This window comes from Ammodytes marinus (assembly GCF_949987685.1).
Source record: "Ammodytes marinus genome assembly, chromosome: 11".
In the NCBI taxonomy this organism is placed as follows: Eukaryota; Metazoa; Chordata; class Actinopteri; order Uranoscopiformes; family Ammodytidae; genus Ammodytes; species Ammodytes marinus.
Window position 1 is genome coordinate 1,056,306 of NC_137215.1, and position 18,620 is coordinate 1,074,925.

The 18,620-nt window shown below is 39.9% G+C and overlaps 3 protein-coding genes across 3 annotated transcripts; all 3 read left to right on the forward strand.

Moving 5' to 3' along the window:
• Positions 1-1,017: 1,017 nt before the first annotated feature.
• On the forward strand, positions 1,018-2,457 carry LOC307258022 (nuclear factor 7, brain-like; the record flags this gene model as incomplete). Its single annotated transcript, XM_080037408.1, has 1 exon — positions 1,018-2,457. The coding sequence occupies one exon, from the start codon at positions 1,018-1,020 to the stop codon at positions 2,455-2,457; it is 1,440 nt and encodes a 479-aa protein (XP_079893534.1).
• Positions 2,458-8,798: 6,341 nt separating this feature from the next.
• Positions 8,799-10,238, forward strand: LOC307257515 (nuclear factor 7, brain-like; the record flags this gene model as incomplete). Its single annotated transcript, XM_080036777.1, has 1 exon — positions 8,799-10,238. The coding sequence occupies one exon, from the start codon at positions 8,799-8,801 to the stop codon at positions 10,236-10,238; it is 1,440 nt and encodes a 479-aa protein (XP_079892903.1).
• Positions 10,239-16,683: 6,445 nt separating this feature from the next.
• LOC307257516 (nuclear factor 7, brain-like) lies at positions 16,684-18,132 on the forward strand (the record flags this gene model as incomplete). The annotated part of the gene is made up of 1 exon (XM_080036778.1): positions 16,684-18,132. One exon carries the CDS (start codon positions 16,684-16,686, stop codon positions 18,130-18,132), a length of 1,449 nt encoding a protein of 482 aa, XP_079892904.1.
• Positions 18,133-18,620: the final 488 nt, after the last annotated feature.

An 18,620-nucleotide genomic window follows, 5' to 3' on the forward strand; every position in this document is an offset into this window, starting at 1 on the left:
ATTTGATGTAATATTCTAATTTTCTGAGATTTTGAATTTGGGGTTTTCATAAGCTGTAAGCCATCATAATCACAATTATAACAAATAAAGGCTTGAAATATCTCACTTTGAATGTAATGAGTCTATATAATATATTAGTTTCACCATTTAGGTTGAATTACTGAAATAAATGAACTTTTGCACGATATTCTAATTTTTCGAGTTTCACCTGTATTAATTGAACGTCTAATGTGTATTTTACAATTGTTGTATAACTTGTGTATATCATTATTATTTTCTGACTAAATATGTTGCAGTTTGAGGTACTTCTGCAAAAAAAAAAATTAAATAAAAAAAAAAAAAATTTGAAAAAAAAAAAAAAAAAAAAGAATATCCCGAATACTGAATTGAGCTCCGAATACTAATTTAACAAACGAATACTCAGATATTAGAATAATTCGGGCCAGCCCTATTGGCAACATGAGCAAAAGTCCATGTCTCTCCCTCATGTCTCTCCCTCTGTCCTAAAATAGCTGTGTGTGTGTGTGTGTGTGTGAGTGTGTGTGTGAGTGTGTGTGTGTGTGTGTGTGTGTGTGTGTGTGTGTGTGTGTGTGTGTGTGTGTGTGTGTGTGTGTGTGTGTGTGCGTGCGTGCGTGCGTGCGTGCGTGCGTGCGTGCGTGCGTGCGTGCGTGCGTGCGTGCGTGCGTGCGTGCGTGCGTGCGTGCGTGCGTGCGTGCGTGTGTGTGTGTGTGTGAGTGAGTGTCTGTGTGTGTGTGTGTGTGTGTCTGTGCCTGCTACTTATCAGTTTACATAACCAGCAGTAAGAAGAGGACAGACAAAACTTCACCAAGAGACGCACGGAGACCAAAGTAACAACTTCCTCTGAGTGAGTTCAGCTCCTACAACACTGTGACACTCCACACACTGAAGGTGAGTTTGACTCAAAGTTAATCTCAGAGAAATTAGTAGAAGAGGGAAGAGAGCCACGCCTGACTGTACCTTCTGTCTGCTCTGTTTTCAGCTGCACTCACAGACAAAATGGCTTCCAGATCAGAGGAGGATTTCTGCTGTTCGGTCTGTACAGACGTCTTTAGAGATCCTGTTGTTCTGTCATGTAGCCACAGCTTCTGTAAAGGCTGTCTGAAGAACTGGTGGAGAGAGAAACCAACACGTGAGTGTCCAGTTTGTAAGAGAAGATCTTCGAGGGATTCACCTCCCCGCAACTTGGCCTTAAAGAACCTGTGTGAGACCTTCTTACTGGAGAGAGATCAGAAAGCTTCAGAGCCTCTCTCGCCTCCTGACTTTGCTTTAAAGAACAGTGAGAGTTTCTCAGAGGATCTCTGCAGTCTGCACTCTGAGAAACTCAAACTCTTCTGTCTGGACCATCAGCAGCCAGTTTGTCTCATCTGCAGAGATTCAGAGAAACACAGCGGCCACAGAATCAGACCCATCGATGAAGCTGCACCACAACACAAGAAGAAACTAGAGGAAACTCTGGAGCCCTTAAAGGAGAAGTTAAAGCTTTTTGAACAAGTTAAAGTGAAGTCTGATCAAACAGCAGAACACATAAAGGTCCAGGCCCGACGCACAGAGACGCAGATTCAGGATCAGTTTAAGAAGCTTCACCAGTTTCTAGTAGAGGAAGAGGTGGTTAGGTTGGCTGCACTGTGGGAGGAAGAGGAGCAGAAGAGTCAGATGATGAAGGAGAAGATGGAGGCTCTGAGCAGAGAGATAGCAGCTCTTTCAGACACAGTCAGAGCCACAGAGGAGCAGCTGAGAGCTGAAGACGTCTCATTCCTGCTCAACTACAAGGCTGCAGTGGACAGAGTCCAGCAGCGCCCCCTGCCAGATGATCCACAGCTGCTCTCAGGAGCTCTGATAGACGAGGCCAAACACCTGGGCAACCTGACCTTCAACATCTGGGGCAAAATGGGGGACATGGTCTCCTACACTCCTCTGGTTCTGGACCCAAACACTGCTCATCCAAAACTCATCCTGTCTGAAGATCTGACCAGCATGAGATATGGAGAGAAACGGCAGCTTCCTGATAATCCAGAGAGGTTTGATCATTACGCCAATGTCCTGGGCTCTGAGGGCTTTAACTCAGGGACTCACAGCTGGGACGTCCAGGTTGGAGACAGTACAGACTGGTCACTGGGTGTGTCAGCAGAGTCTGTCCAGAGGAAGAGAGATGATCTGTCTGGATGTTGGGGAACAGTGTTATATGAAGGTAACTACTACGCACTGTCACCATCAGCTCCATTCACTGTTCTCCCATTCAAGAAGAAGCTCCAGAGGATCAGAGTGGATCTGGACTGGAACAGAGGAGAGCTGTCGTTCTCTGATCCTGATACTAACAGACACATACACACCATCACACACACTTTCACTGAGAGGATGTTTCCTTACTTTAACACTAGGGAGGAACTGAAGATATTACCAGTGAAGGTGTGTGTGACAGTGGAACAGAGCAGCTAGAGATGAACATGATTAGATTCATGATGTTCATGTTTTGAAAGGGCACCTGCTGCCTCATTATTCTCATAATCTTTTCTGTTTATTTTGATAATGATAATAATAATCACAATTAAAGGTGTAAGTTCCTGCCCCTGTCCTACTGCTGTCTCACTAGTCAGTACGGCTGCCACTGTGTATTATTTGAAGTACTTTATCCAAACGTGCAGCTTTTACAAGAGTTTTGTCCAGACAGTTTTGAGGGAAAAACACAGGAAAATAAAATAATTCTCAATGGAAAAATGTATGGAAAATTTAAATGGAATGCAGAAGAGAATTTTCTTTTTGTTAATCACTGTCACTTGCACAAATTTCACGCTACATACATATCTGTTGGCTTGAAATTTAGGAAATCTAGTCCTGGTCGCACGCATGTGACTTCTGAAGCAAACAGACCTCCATATTTTGATCTGTGAGCTTCCAAGTGACAGAAAGTCCAAAAAACTGCCACATAGGTTAAATACAGGATAATGATTGATAGACTTTTTTGTTAAGTTTGGCATTTGGATTGTTGTTTCTATTGGCGACCGTTTTCATGTAAAATGATTTCAATAAGTTTCTGATGTTTTTGTGATTTGTTTAACTTTTGTCTTTTTCACACATTCTGAGTCATTTTAATTTGTTGTTTATGATCTTGTAAATGGACTTGTTTGTGTGGAGCCATGAAGTTGTTTTCAAACATTAAAATAAATTGTTAATTACTCAAATGAATTGTTTTTTTGATTTTTCATGCCTACGATGGTTTTGCATTTTCATACTGATGTGGTGCTGTAAGCGGAATGGTTCTTTTAGCTAACTTCCTGTCAGTTACTGCAGTTAGCAGTCCCCTCCCTCGTCCCTACGTCACCACATTAATGCACTGCTGTCTTCAAGCAGCGGGTTATCTAGCATCATCTCAGATCCATAAGTGTGATAAAACCGGATAAAAAACATTAAAACAGACATTGGGAAGGATTTTTACCTGCTCCGCCATTGTAGGCGCATAAACATTCACCCATCTGTCGCTCTGGCGTGCACGGGCAGTGAGACGAGCGTCGGTTTGTAGCGTTCTCTCTTCTGATTGGATAAAAAGTTTGGGATACTACAATAAGTGTATTTGCCGATTACATGCAAAGCAGCTGACTGAGAGATCGGCTTTATGAAACGCGCACATTATGTAAGTGATCACTGTATAAATAAAGAGAGATTTTACACTTATATTAACATAAATAAACTGCTTACTTCACCTTTAAGAATTTAAATGGAATGTTCAAAATCGGCAGTTATTAGAGTGGGTGACATCACTGAGTGCAGCCTAAATGAAGAGGAGAATTTTTTATTTTTTTTTAAATCGCTGCCACTCACGCAAATTTCACTCTACATACAGTATTTTTTACATTGAAAAAAAAAGGGTTCATAATTCTCCATGTAAAAATAAATTGGAAACTGAAATGGAATGTTCAAAATCGGCAGTTATTACAGTGGGTGACCTTAATGCACAGGAGAAAAACAGTTTTAAAATCGCTGTCACTCACAATAATTTCACTCTATAAACATAACTCTTACATCAAAACGTAGGAAAATCTAGTCCTGGTCGCAAACATGTGACTACTGAAGCAAACAGACCTCCACATTTGGATCTGTGAGATTGCAAAAAAGTGTATAGTTCTCTATGTAAAGATGAATGGGAAATTTAAATGGAATGTTCAAAATCGGAAATTTGTTAACCGCTAGAGTGAGCAGCCTCAATGCAGAGGAGAAAAAAACTTTCAAAATCGCTGTCACTCACACAAATTTGACTCTACATACATATTAGTTCAATTTAAATTTTGGAAATCTTGACCTGGTCCCACACATGTGACTACTGGAGCAAACAGACCTCCACATTTGGATCTGTGAGCCTCCAAGTGACAGAAAGTCTGAAAAACTGCCCCATTGGCTCCCATATTACAGAGACTAGTCTTTTCTGGAGGAACGTTAACAGTACCACTTTTTTAAACTGATCTCTTTCTCACATGTTTTAAACTACAGACACAATATTCTTAATAAATCTTCATCAGGAACTTGTGCTTCTCACGGTGTGATGATTTGGACGATTGGACAAACGGTCTGCGAGTTAGTAGCAGCAGTTAGAGAGAAAGTTTGAGAGAAATTAAGTCTGTGACAGATCTTAAGAGTTAACTACAATTCACTGTATGTTTGGGTTTTATCATGTTATCATTTTATCATATTTTTATTTGATTATCTGACTTTGTTTTTGATGGTATCTTTTTGTAATTGTTTGCTGTTTATTAATTGATTCTATATTTTGGATTCCTTATCTTAAAGGTGCTACGAGGAACTTTGAAATATTTCTGAAACCGCAAACATTTTCCTCTGATGTTCATAAATTACATGTAACAGCAAACGAGACCCATCGGTGCAAAGAATGCTATTTTTATAGTTTTCTTAATGCCTTTGTCATGGGTACGCTCACCCAGGAACAACAACAGCTGGCGTGGTAAAAACACTACCTTTTTTGTCCAAAGGGGGGCGCTAGAATGAACACAAACGGAATAGTCCTCGGAGCACCTTTTAATGTTTAGGCTTGAGGCATTTAATTTTTCAAAAGTGGTCGGCCTTATAGCCTACAACTTCAGTGTACTAATTATGAATGAAATGTCAATCATATGAATCAGTGTTGATGGATAGAATGATAAGGAATACTCACACATATCAAAGGAAAACTGCTCACTGTGCAAAATGTTGCTGCTTTGTCGCTTGATGCTTTGAAATGTTCGGACAAGACGGGACCGGTATAGACAATTACTTCAATGGCAGGCGACAATTTCGACACACTCGCAAGGCGCTTCCAGTTTAGACTAGGGGTTAGGGAGAAGGGGTGAGATTAAAAAAGTATGATTATTCTCAGCCCTTTTACAACATGTAAACAAAGCGTTGGACAGTTTATTTTGCTTCATGATTTTCATTGATTTGAAATATATACTTTAGATGTGTCCTCTTGTTTTATCATTGCCTTGTGTTTTTATTCTTATTTACTTGTTTGGAATGAATACATTTGAATTCCATAAATGTAAGATGAGTGAAAAGTTAAATATGCTATATTGTAAATAACTATATTGTCAGTCACGTAATCTTCATTGCAGCCATTCTACATCGCTGTCTAAATGTTTAATGTCTAATCTTGAATCTTGATGTGTTTTCTTTGTTTATAATATCTTTTAAATGCAATTTCTAAAGTCTAATCTTGATGTATTTCATGCCCCTGTAAAACACTTTGAATGGCCTTGTGTCTGAATTGTGCTATAGAAATAAACTTGCCTTGCCTTGAATGATCCAAAAGTACATGTAACATATTAGTAGTTTATACAATAAAGTACAGTTGACTGTCTAAGGTTGTCATGATCTGTCTGTGTCTTGTCTTGTTTTGGTGGTGTCCTGTGTTTGATGTTTTATTTTGGTATGTCTGTCTTGTTTATCCCCATGTCCTGTCAAGTTTCCCTCCTGTGTGATTACTGGCCCCGCCGCCCTAATGTGTTCCACCTGTTCCTCGTTGTCCTGTGTTTTGTTTTGAAGCCCTTGTCTTTCCTTTGTTCCCTGTCTTTGCATTGTGGTTGTAGGTGAGTCTAGTCCTCTGTGTTATCTGTGTTCTCAGTATTCTTTGCCTTTTTTGTGGGGCTTGATAAATCGTCGTTAAACTGTCTGCTATTGGGTCCTACTTGCCCACCAGCTACCGTAACAAAAGTGTTTTTATTCAATTAATCGTTAAAGACTTTTCCAGCTCTAGTGACGTGAGGATTTTTGATTAATGGAGCTCATTTATTATAATACAAAACCGATTACGACAACAAATATTAGTTTGTCTTAAAGGGGTAGTTAGTGACTCTGGAAAATGCTTGTTGTCAAAATCCCCATTTGTCAAAATCAGTGAATATCTGCTAATGATCTGCAACCTGTCTGTACTGTTTGTGCGCTGAAAAAAAAATCTGGTGTTAATACACAGCCTAGGCTCTGTAACCTTGTATGTACAGTAAACTAGGGACCCCACCATAGCTAGCAACATACCAGTTTACAGAGCCTAGGCTGTGTATTAACACTGGGTTTTGTTCAGCTGAAACTAAATTGATATGATTCTCCTGACAATGAAGCACAAAATATAACATGACACAAATACATTCATTATTGTACTTTTGATCAGGTTCTCTGTAAATAAATCTAAATCTTTTCACAGTGATAAAAAAGATGAAATATTGTTCATCTTTCCAAACTGCAAACATGACAGATATAATGTTAAGTTCTACATCTTTGCAACACTTCTTTTGATTCTAAAACATATATCCTCCTTGGGTGAATTCTGATCTTCTGAGATTGACTTATTGGTTATGTGTTAAAAAGAAATTGAACTGGTGTACTTAATAAAGTGGCCGGTGAGTGTGTATATAAAGTCTTAAAATGCCTGCACATTATCTCTTCTAGGCTTTACTCTAAAAATATATCCAAGGGTAAATTCTTACTTTTTGACGGTGAAGGGTAGCATTACTTCCCTACTGTTTAGTATGCCAGAAAAAGATTTAGGATGTCCCAATACATGCACGTCAACTGTAGTATGCTGAAAATACATAAATGCCCCACTAACTCCAATAGCATTTTGGAGTATTCCTCTTTTATTCTTGACATTTCTCGACATGATGAAAAAAGAAACTTCCTTATCTTATTTTTTTCCCCCTCCCTGTGGCCCTAAAACTCTTCTGAACTTTAGTATGTAGTGTAGTAAAAAGAAAAAGTAAGTTGATTTGGAACGCAGGGCATAAAAATATTTACAACCAGAAGAGTTTAAATTTATAAAAAGACGCTATTTCTTGAAGGCAGTCTTGCATAGGTTTCTGTAAACTGAAACACATCAGCGATACAGTGGTCGCTTTTACCTGAATGCAACAAAAAAAAAAAACTATTAAAAAAAAAAAAAACATTGTTTCTCATGTTTTCAAAATGCACAATTTAAATGTTTATTGAACTTTTATTCAATTGGACATTTTTCTGCTGCAAGAGCCTGCTGTGGCCTCCAGGGGGAGCCAGAGGATAGTTAAAGGCCTACTTCACCGGTCTGAATATGAAGGTGTATTGAATTCTGAGATCCTATGTAGTATAAATGTGCAAAAAAAATTGAAATCGGTTCATCCTAGCCTGAGAAAAGGCAGAAAGAGTGTTTTTTTTAACCCTATATTTCTCTTTCTCGTGACATCACAGAAAGAGAAATATAGGGTTAAAAAAACTTACTTTGTAAATATTACTGTGATGTCTTTTACTGTGACATCACAGTAATATTTACAAAGTATGTTTTTTTTTAACCCTATATTTCTCTTTCTGTGATGTCACGAGAAAGAGAAATATAGGGTTAAAAAAACACTCTTTCTGCCTTTTGTACACCTTCATATTCAAACCGGTGAAGTAGGCCTTTAATGTTCATGCACATTCAGTCAAGAAGATAGAATAAGCAAGATAGAAATAACTACAACTGTATCTAGCACTTATAATAGTTTTCAGCATGTCATTCCCTCTCTGCCCCATTTCATCTGTCATTTCTCAGTGTGTGTGTGTGTGTGTGTGTGTGTGTGTGTGTGTGTGTGTGTCTGTCTGTCTGTCTGTCTATTTCTGTGTGTTTGTAGGTCATTTTGTAAGATCCTGCAAGCAAACATCACCTAGTGGATTTCCTTTCTTTAGCTGCACCTGTTCTGCTGACTCATTATTAAGCAATATTACTACTCTTGTCCCTGATCTTGTATTTTATATTAGTTGGATGCTGAATGTGGTGTATGATCATTTCATGTGACTGTGTGGATTGTGCTTATTTGATCATAATGCTGCTTTCCTGGACAGGTCATTCTTGAAAAAATATATTTTAATCTCAATGAATTCTACCTGGTTAAATACAGGATATTGATATTGATTGACTTTTTTGTTGTTTAGTTTGACATTCAGATTTGTTTTTAGTGGCGAAAATGATTTTAATAAGTGTCTGATGTTTTTGTTTAACTTTTATCTTTTTCATACATTCTGTGTAATTTTAATTAGTTGTTAATGATCGTGTGTGTGTGTGTGTGTGTAACCAGCAGTAAAAAGAGGACAGACCACTTCACCAAGAGACGCACGGAGACCAAAGTAACAACTTCCTCTGAGTGAGTTCAGCTCCTACAACACTGTGACACTCCACACACTGAAGGTGAGTTTGACTCAAAGTTAATCTCAGAGAAATTAGTAGAAGAGGGAAGGGAGCCACGCCTGACTGTGCTTTCTGTCTGCTCTGTTTTCAGCTGCAGTCAGACAAAATGGCTTCCATGTCAGAGGAGGATTTCTGCTGTTCGGTCTGTACAGACGTCTTTAGAGATCCTGTTGTTCTGGCGTGTAGCCACAGCTTCTGTAAAGGCTGTCTGAAGAACTGGTGGAGAGAGAAACCAACACGGGAGTGTCCAGTTTGTAAGAGAAGATCTTCAAGGGATGAACCACCTCGCAACTTAGCCTTAAAGAACCTGTGTGAGGCCTTCTTACTGGAGAGAGATCAGAAAGCTTCAGAGCCTCTCTCGCCTCCTGACTTTGCTTTAAAGAACAGAGAGAGTTTCTCAGAGGCTCTCTGCAGTCTGCACTCTGAGAAACTCAAACTCTTCTGTCTGGACCATCAGCAGCCAGTTTGTCTCGTCTGCAGAGATTCAGCGAAACACAGCGGCCACAGATTCAAACCCATCGATGAAGCTGCACCACAACACAAGAAGAAACTAGAGGAAACTCTGAAGCCCTTAAAGGAGAAGTTAAAGCTTTTTGAACAAGTTAAAGTGAAGTCTGATCAAACAGCAAAACACATAAAGGTCCAGGCCCGACGCACAGAGACGCAGATTGAGGAACAGTTTAAGAAGCTTCACCAGTTTCTAGTAGAGGAAGAGGTGGTTAGGTTGGCTGCACTGTGGGAGGAAGAGGAGCAGAAGAGTCAGATGATGAAGGAGAAGATGGAGGCTTTGAGCAGTGAGATAGCAGCTCTTTCAGACACAGTCAGAGCCACAGAGGAGCAGCTGAGAGCTGAAGACGTCTCATTCCTGCTCAACTACAAGGCTGCAGTGGACAGAGTCCAGCAGCGCCCCCTGCCAGATGATCCACAGCTGCTCTCAGGAGCTCTGATAGACGAGGCCAAACACCTGGGCAACCTGACCTTCAATATCTGGAACAAGATGAAGGACATGGTCTCCTACACTCCTCTGGTTCTGGACCCAAACACTGCTCATCCAATATTCATCCTGTCTGAAGATCTGACCAGCATGAGATATGGAGAGAGACAGCAGCTTCCTGATAATCCAGAGAGGTTTGATAATTGCGGCATTGTCCTGGGCTCTGAGGGCTTTAACTCAGGGACTCACAGCTGGGACGTCCAGGTTGGAGACAGTCCAGTCTGGGGGCTGGGTGTGGCAGCAGAGTCTGGCCAGAGGAAGGGAAAGGAACTGTCTGGATTATGGAGAATAGCGTTCTCTAAAGGTAAATACTCAGCACGGTCACCATCAGCTCCATTCACTGTTCTCCCATTCAAGAAGAAGCTCCAGAGGATCAGAGTGGATCTGGACTGGAACAGAGGAGAGCTGTCGTTCTCTGATCCTGATACTAACAGACACATACACACCATCACACACACTTTCACTGAGAGGATGTTTCCTTACTTTAACACTAGGGAGGAACTGAAGATATTACCAGTGAAGGTCTGTGTGACAGTGGAACAGAGCAGCTAGAGATGAACATGATTAGATTCATGATGTTCATGTTTTGAAAGGGCACCTGCTGCCTCATTATTCTCATAATCTTTTCTGTTTATTTTGATAATGATAATAATAATCACAATTAAAGGTGTAAGTTCCTGCCCCTGTCCTACTGCTGTCTCACTAGTCAGTACGGCTGCCACTGTGTATTATTTGAAGTACTTTATCCAAACGTGCAGCTTTTACAAGAGTTTTGTCCAGACAGTTTTGAGGGAAAAACACAGGAAAATAAAATAATTCTCAATGGAAAAATGTATGGAAAATTTAAATGGAATGCAGAAGAGAATTTTCTTTTTGTTAATCACTGTCACTCGCAAAAATTTCACGCTACATGCATATCTGTTAGATTGAAATTTAGGAAATCTAGTCCTGGTCGCACCCATGTGACTACTGAAGCAAACAGACCTCCATATTTTGATCTGTGAGCTTCCAAGTGACAGAAAGTCCAAAAAACTGCCACATAGGTTAAATACAGGATAATGATTGATAGACTTTTTTGTTGTTATGTTTGGCATTTGGATTGTTGTTTCTATTGGCGACCGTTTCACATGTAAAATGATTTTAATTAGTGTCTGATGTTTTTGTGTGATTTGTTTAACTTTTGTCTTTCATACATTCTGTCATTTTAAATTGTTGTTTATGATGTTGTAAATGGACTTGTTTGTGTGGAGCCATGAAGTTGTTTTCAAACATTAAAATAAACTGTTAATTACTCAAATTAAATGTTTTTTTTATTTTTCATGCCTACGATGGTTTTGCATTTTCATACTGATGTATGTATTTAAAGGTGCTGTAAGCGGAATGGTTCTTTTAGCTAACTTCCTGTCAGTTACTGCAGTTAGCAGTCCCCTCGCTCGTCCCTACGTCACCACATTAATGCACTGCTGTCTTCAAGCAGCGAGTTATCTAGCATCATCTCAGATCCATAAGTGTGATAAAACCGGATAAAAACCATTAAAACAGACATTGGGAAGGATTTTTACCTGCTCCGCCATTGTAGGCGCATAAACATTCACCCATGTGTCGCTCTAGCGTGCACCGGCAGTGAGACCTGAGTGAGACGAGCGTCGGTTTGTAGCGTTCTTGCTTCTGATTGGATAAAAATTTTGGGATACTACAATAAGTTTATTTGCCGATTACATGCAAAGCAGCTGACTGAGAGATCGGCTTTATGAAAGGCGCACATTATGTAAGTGATCACTGTATAAATAAAGAGAGATTTTACACTTATATCAACATAAATAAACTGCTTACTTCACCTTTAAGAATTTAAATGGAATGTTCAAAATCGGCAGTTATTAGAGTGGGTGACATCACTGAGTGCAGCCTAAATGAAGAGGAGAATTTTTTATTTTTTTTTAAATCGCTGCCACTCACGCAAATTTCACTCTACATACAGTATTTTTTACATTGAAAAAAAAAGGGTTCATAATTCTCCATGTAAAAATAAATTGGAAACTGAAATGGAATGTTCAAAATCGGCAGTTATTACAGTGGGTGACCTTAATGCACAGGAGAAAAACAGTTTTAAAATCGCTGTCACTCGCAAGAATTTCACTCTATAAACATAACTTTTACATCAAAACGTAGGATATCTTGACATGGTCGCAAACATGTGACTACTGAAGCAAACAGACCTCCACATTTGGATCTGTGAGATTGCAAAAAAAGTGTATAGTTCTCTATGTAAAGATGAATGGGAAATTTAAATGGCCTTATAGCCTACAACTTCAGTGTTCTAATTATGAATGAAATGTCAATCATATGAATCAGTGTTGATGGATAGAATGATAAGGAATACTCACACATATCAAAGGAAAACTGTTCACTGTGCAAAATGTCGCTGCTTTGTCGCTTGATGCTTTGAAATGTTCGGACAAGACGGGACCGGTATAGACAATTACTTCAGTGGCAGGCAACAATTTCGACACACTCGCAAGGCGCTTCCAGTTTAGACTAGGGGTTAGGGAGAAGGGGTGAGATTAAAAAAGTATGATTCTCAGCCCTTTTACAACATGTAAACAAAGCGTTGGACAGTTTATTTTGCTTCATGATTTTCATTGATTTGAAATATATACTTTAGTTGTGTCCTCTTGTTTTATCATTGCCTTGTGTTTTTATTCTTATTTACTTGTTTGGAATGAATACATTTCGAATTCCATAAATGTAAGATGAGTGAAAACAAAAACAAAAAAGTTAAATATGCTAAATTAAAAAATAACTATTGTCAATCACGTAATCTTCATTGCAGCCATTCTACATCGCTGTCTAAATGTTTAATGTCTAATCTTGAATCTTGATGTGTTTTCTTTGTTTATAATATCTTTTAAATGCAATTTCTAAAGTCTAATCTTGATGTATTTCATGCCCCTGTAAAGCGCTTTGAATGGCCTTGTGTCTGAATTTTGTTATAGAAATAAACTTGCCTTGCCTTGAATGATCCAAAAGTACATGTAACATATTAGTAGTTTATACAATAAAGTACAGTTGACTGTCTAAGGTTGTCATGATCTGTCTGTGTCTTGTCTTGTTTTGGTGGTGACCTGTGTTTGATGTTTTATTTTGGTATGTCTGTCTTGTTTCTCCCCATGTCCTGTCAAGTTTCCCTCCTGTGTGATTACTGGCCCCGCCGCCCTAATGTGTTCCACCTGTTCCTCGTTGTCCTGTGTTTTGTTTTTAAGCCCTTGTCTTTCCTTTGTTCCCTGTCTTTGCATTGTGGTTGTAGGTGAGTCTAGTCCTGTGTGTTATCTGTGTTCTCAGTATTCTTTGCCTTTTTTGTGGGGCTTGATAAATCGTTGTTAAACTGTCTGCTATTGGGTCCTACTTGCCCACCAGCTACCGTAACAAAAGTGTTTTTATTCAATTAATCCTTAAAGACTTTTCCAGCTCTAGTGACGTGAGGATTTTTGATTAATGGAGCTCATTTATTATAATACAAAACCGATTACGACAACAAATATTAGTTTGTCTTAAAGGGGTAGTTAGTGACTCTGGAAAATGCTTGTTGTCAAAATCCCCATTTGTCAAAATCAGTGAATATCTGCTAATGATCTGCAACCTGTTTGTACTGTTTGTGCGCTGAAAAAAAATCTGGTGTTAATACACAGCCTAGGCTCTGTAACCTTGTATGCACAGTAAACTACCCCACCATAGCTAGCAACATACCAGTTTACAGAGCCTAGGCTGTGTATTAACACTGGGTTTTGTTCAGCTGAAACTAAATTGATATGATTCTCCTGACAATGAAGCACAAAATATAACATGACACAAATACATTAATTATTTTACTTTTGATCAGGTTCTCTGTAAATAAATCTAAATCTTTTCACAGTGATAAAAAAGATGAAATATTGTTCATCTTTCCAAACTGCAAACATGACAGATATAATGTTAAGTTCTACATCTTTGCAACACTTCTTTTGATTCTAAAACATATATCCTCCTTGGGTGAATTCTGATCTTCTGAGATTGACTTATTGGTTATGTGTTAAAAAGAAATTGAACTTGTGTACTTAATAAAGTGGCCGGTGAGTGTATATAAAGTCTTAAAATGCCTGCACATTATCTCTTCTAGGCTTTACTCTAAAAATATATCCAAGGGTGAATTCTTACTTTTTGACGGTGAAGGGTAGCATTACTTCCCCACTATTTAGTATGCCAGAAAAAGATTTAGGATGTCCCAATACATGCACGTCAACTGTAGTATGCTGAAAATACATAAATGCCCCACTAACTCCAATAGCATTTTGGAGTATTCCTCTTTTATTCTTGACATTTCTCGACATAATGAAAAAATAAACTTCCTTATCTTATTTTTTTTCCCCTCCCTGTGGCCCTAAAACTCTTCTGTACTTTCGTATGTAGAGTAGTACAAAGAAAATGTATGTTGATTTGGAACGCAGGGCATAAACATATTTACAACCAGAAGAGTTTAAATGTATAAAAAGATGCAATTTCTTGAAGGCAATCTTGCATAGGTTTCTGTAAACTGAAACACATCAGCGATACAGTGGTCGCTTTTATCTGAATGCAACAAAAAAAAAACTATAAAGAAAAAAACTCGCACATCGTTTCTAAAGTGTTTTCAAAATGCACAATTTAAATGTTTATTGAACTTTTATTCAATTGGACATTTTTCTGCTGCACGAGCCTGCTGTGGCCTCCAGGGGGCGCCAGAGGATAGTTAATGTTCATGCACATTCAGTCAAGAAGATAGAATAAGCAAGATAGAAATAACTGCAAGTATATCTAGCACTTCTAATAGTTTTCTGCATGTCATTCCCTCTCTGCCTCATTTCATCTCTGTCATCTCTCAATATGTGTGTGTCTCTTTGTCTGTCTGTCTATTTGTGTGTGTTTGTTTGTAGGTCATTTTGTAAGATCCTGAAAGCAAACATCACCTAGTGGATTTCCTTTCTTTAGCTGCACCTGTTCTGCTGACTCATTATTAAGCAATATTATTAGGGGGCCAAGCCCGAGAAGGGCAAGGGACCGCGGAATGCAGAGCATCGCGGTTCCATGACAATGCGGGGCATGGAACCCTATTGATTTAGTAGGAATTATTATTCTTCCTCCAAAAATCTCGTAAAAGTGGTGCTGCAGCCCAAACCATAAAGTGGAAAGACATGCCACTTGTCGGGCTTATCCAGGTCCGTGCCTGGTACGCAGACACAAAAATTCAGACATGCCAACCACTAGGTGGCGCTACAGCAAAGGACAACGCGTTTGGGGCTATAACTTCCACACCGAAAGTCCGACAGTCAAAAACTTTATATCCACAGATGCCCACAAGTCAGCTGCATCTTCTGAGATAGGCCACGCCCATTTGCGTATAGATAGATTTTTTTCTACATCGCAAAAACTGTGTCAGTCACCAAAACACACTCCTCCTACAGTTTTCGCCCGATTTGGACGAAACCAAAAGCATTATGCTCTACCGACTCCCACGAGCAAAAGTTAGATAAAGAATTTTTCTACGACCGTCGGAAGACCAAACGGTAGCGCTTCAAACATTTGCGCAAATCCCTTAAAAAAAATAAAATAAAGGGATTTTCTTGAAACTCAAGGGACACTATCATGGGGCGTACCTGAGTCTATACGAAAAATATGGCCAAGAAATTCCTATGTATGCCGGATTTATTAAACAAATTAGTTTTGCACTTTCACTTCCTGTTTCAAACTATTTGGTGGGAAAATTCAAAACAGTGGAGAGGTTGACAATTTCATTTTGCTCATAAGTCCCCAACCAAACATCGCACATTCACAAACTTGACATCCACTTGTTTGGTACACTGAGCTGCATCTTTCTATCTAACGTAGTTTTGCGAATGTCATCCATAGGGGGCGCCAAAACCACAAAAAACAAAGAAAACGCGTTTGGGCCTATAACTTCCACACCGAACATCCCACAGTCAAAAACTTGATATCCACAGATGCCCGCAAGTCAGCTGCATCTTTTGGGATAGGCCACGCCCATTTGCATATGGGAAATTATTTCGCCACATCGCAAAAACTGTCTCAGTCACCAAAACACACACCTTTCGGTCTATAACTCCCACACCGAACATCCCACATTCAAAAACTTTACATCCCCGGATTCCGTGAAGCGAGGGGCCGGCGCCGCGGACGATTTCAGTCCGCGGCGCCGCAGTTCTAGTTACTCTTGTCCCTGATCTTGTATTTTATATCAGTTGGATGCTGAATGTGGTGTATGATCATATCATGTGACTGTGTGGATTGTGCTTATTTTATCATAATGCTGCTTTCCTGGACAGGTCATTCTTGAAAAAATACATTTTAATCTCAATTAATTCTACCTGGTTAAATACAGGATATTGATATTGATTGACTTTTTTGTTGTTTAGTTTGACATTCGGATTTGTTTCTAGTGGCGAAAAAGATTTTAATAAGTGTCTGATGTTTTTGTGTGATTTGTTTAACTTTAGTCTTTTTCATACATTCTGTGTCATTTTAATTAGTTGTGAACGATCTTGTGTGTGTGTGTGTGTGTGTGTGTGTGTGTGTGTGTGTGTGTGTGTGTGTGTGTGTGTGTGTGTGTGTGTGTGTGTGTGTGTGTGTGTGTGTGTGTGTGTGTGTGTGTGTGTGTGTGTGTGTGTGTGTGTGTGTGTGTGTGTGTGTGTGTGTGTGTGTGTGTGTGTGTGTGTGTGTGTGTGTGTGTGTGTGTGTGTGTGTGTGTAACCAGCAGTAAAAAGAGGACAGACAACTTCACCAAGAGACGCACGGAGACCAAAGAAACAACTTCCTCTGAGTGAGTTCAGCTCCTACAACACTGTGACACTCCACACACTGAAGGTGAGTTTGACTAAAAGTTAATCTCAGAGAAATTAGTAGAAGAGGGAAGGGAGCCACGCCTGACTGTACCTTCTATCTGCTCTGTTTTCAGCTGCACTCAGACAAAATGGCTTCCAGATCAGAGGAAGATCTTTGCTGTCCGGTCTGTACAGACGTCTTTAGAGATCCTGTTGTTCTGTCATGTAGCCACAGCTTCTGTAAAGGCTGTCTGAAGAACTGGTGGAGAGAGAAACCAACACGTGAGTGTCCAGTTTGTAAGAGAAGATCTTCGAGGGATGAGCCACCTCGCAACTTAGCCTTAAAGAACCTGTGTGAGACCTTCTTACTGGAGAGAGATCAGAAAGCTTCAGAGCCTCTCTCGCCTCCTGACTTTGCTTTAAAGAACAAGTGTGAGAGTTTCTCAGAGGATCTCTGCAGTCTGCACTCTGAGAAACTCAAACTCTTCTGTCTGGACCATCAGCAGCCAGTTTGTCTCGTCTGCAGAGATTCAGAGAAACACAGACGCCACAGATTCAAACCCATCGATGAAGCTGCGCCACAACACAAGAAGAAACTAGAGGAAACTCTGAAGCCCTTAAAGGAGAAGTTAAAGCTTTTTGAACAAGTTAAAGTGAAGTCTGATCAAACAGCAAAACACATGAAGGTCCAGGCCCGACGCACAGAGACGCAGATTCAGGATCAGTTTAAGAAGCTTCACCAGTTTCTAGTAGAGGAAGAGGTGGTTAGGTTGGCTGCACTGTGGGAGGAAGAGGAGCAGAAGAGTCAGATGATGAAGGACAAGATGGAGGCTCTGAGCAGAGAGATAGCAGCTCTTTCAGACACAGTCAGAGCCACAGAGGAGCAGCTGAGAGCTGAAGACGTCTCATTCCTGCTCAACTACAAGGCTGCAGTGGACAGAGTCCAGCAGCGCCCCCTGCCAGATGATCCACAGCTGCTCTCAGGAGCTCTGATAGACGAGGCCAAACACCTGGGCAACCTGACCTTCAACATCTGGAACAAGATGAAGGACATGGTCTCCTACACTCCTCTGGTTCTGGACCCAAACACTGCTCATCCAAAACTCATCCTGTCTGAAGATCTGACTGGTGTGAAACAAGGAGTGAAAAGGCAGCTTCCTGATAATCCAGAGAGGTTTGATTATTACGGCAATGTCCTGAGCTCTGAGGGCTTTAACTCAGGGACTCACAGCTGGGACGTCCAGGTTGGAGACAGTACACGCTGGTTACTGGGTCTGTTAGCAGAGTCTGCCCAGAAGAAGGGAGAGGAAGAGTCTGGATTATGGGCAATAGGGTTCTATGAAGGTAAATACTCAGCATGGTCAACATCAGATCCATACACTGTTCTCCCATTGCAGAATAAGCTCCAGAGCATCAGAGTGAATCTGGACTGGAACAGAGGAAAACTGTTGTTCTCTGATCCTGATACTAACACCCACATACACACCTTCACACACTCTTTCACTGAGAGGATGTTTCCATTATTTTACATTGAGGATAAACTCCCTCTGAAGATATTACCAATGGAGGTCTGTGTGACAGTGGAACAGAGCAGCTAGAGATAAATATGATGATCAGATTCATGATGTTGTTGTTTTACCTTTATGTTTTAAAGGTAAAAGTCTCCGGATTGTCCTTCTTTAGTCTGTGATTCTGCTGCGTTTATTATTTTTATAATGACCGTTAAAGGTAGAGGTTTCTGCACCTGTCCTACTGCTGTCTCACTAGTCAGTATGGCTGCCACTGTGTATTATTTGAAGTGCTTCTTGTTAATCTCCTTCAAAACTGCGTAACTAGTCCTGCACCGTTCATCATATACTGGACGTGCAAAAATACATCAAAACGTGCGGCTTTGATAAGAGTTTTGTCCAGACAGATTTTTTGGGGAAAATGCAGAATAAAAGAGTGTATAATTCTCCATGTAACAATCAATGGAACATTTAAATGGAATGTTCAAAATTAGCAGTTAATAGAGTGAGTGACATCACTGCTGGAGTGGAGGGCAACCTTAATGCACAGGAGAAAAACAGTTTTAAAATCGCTGTCA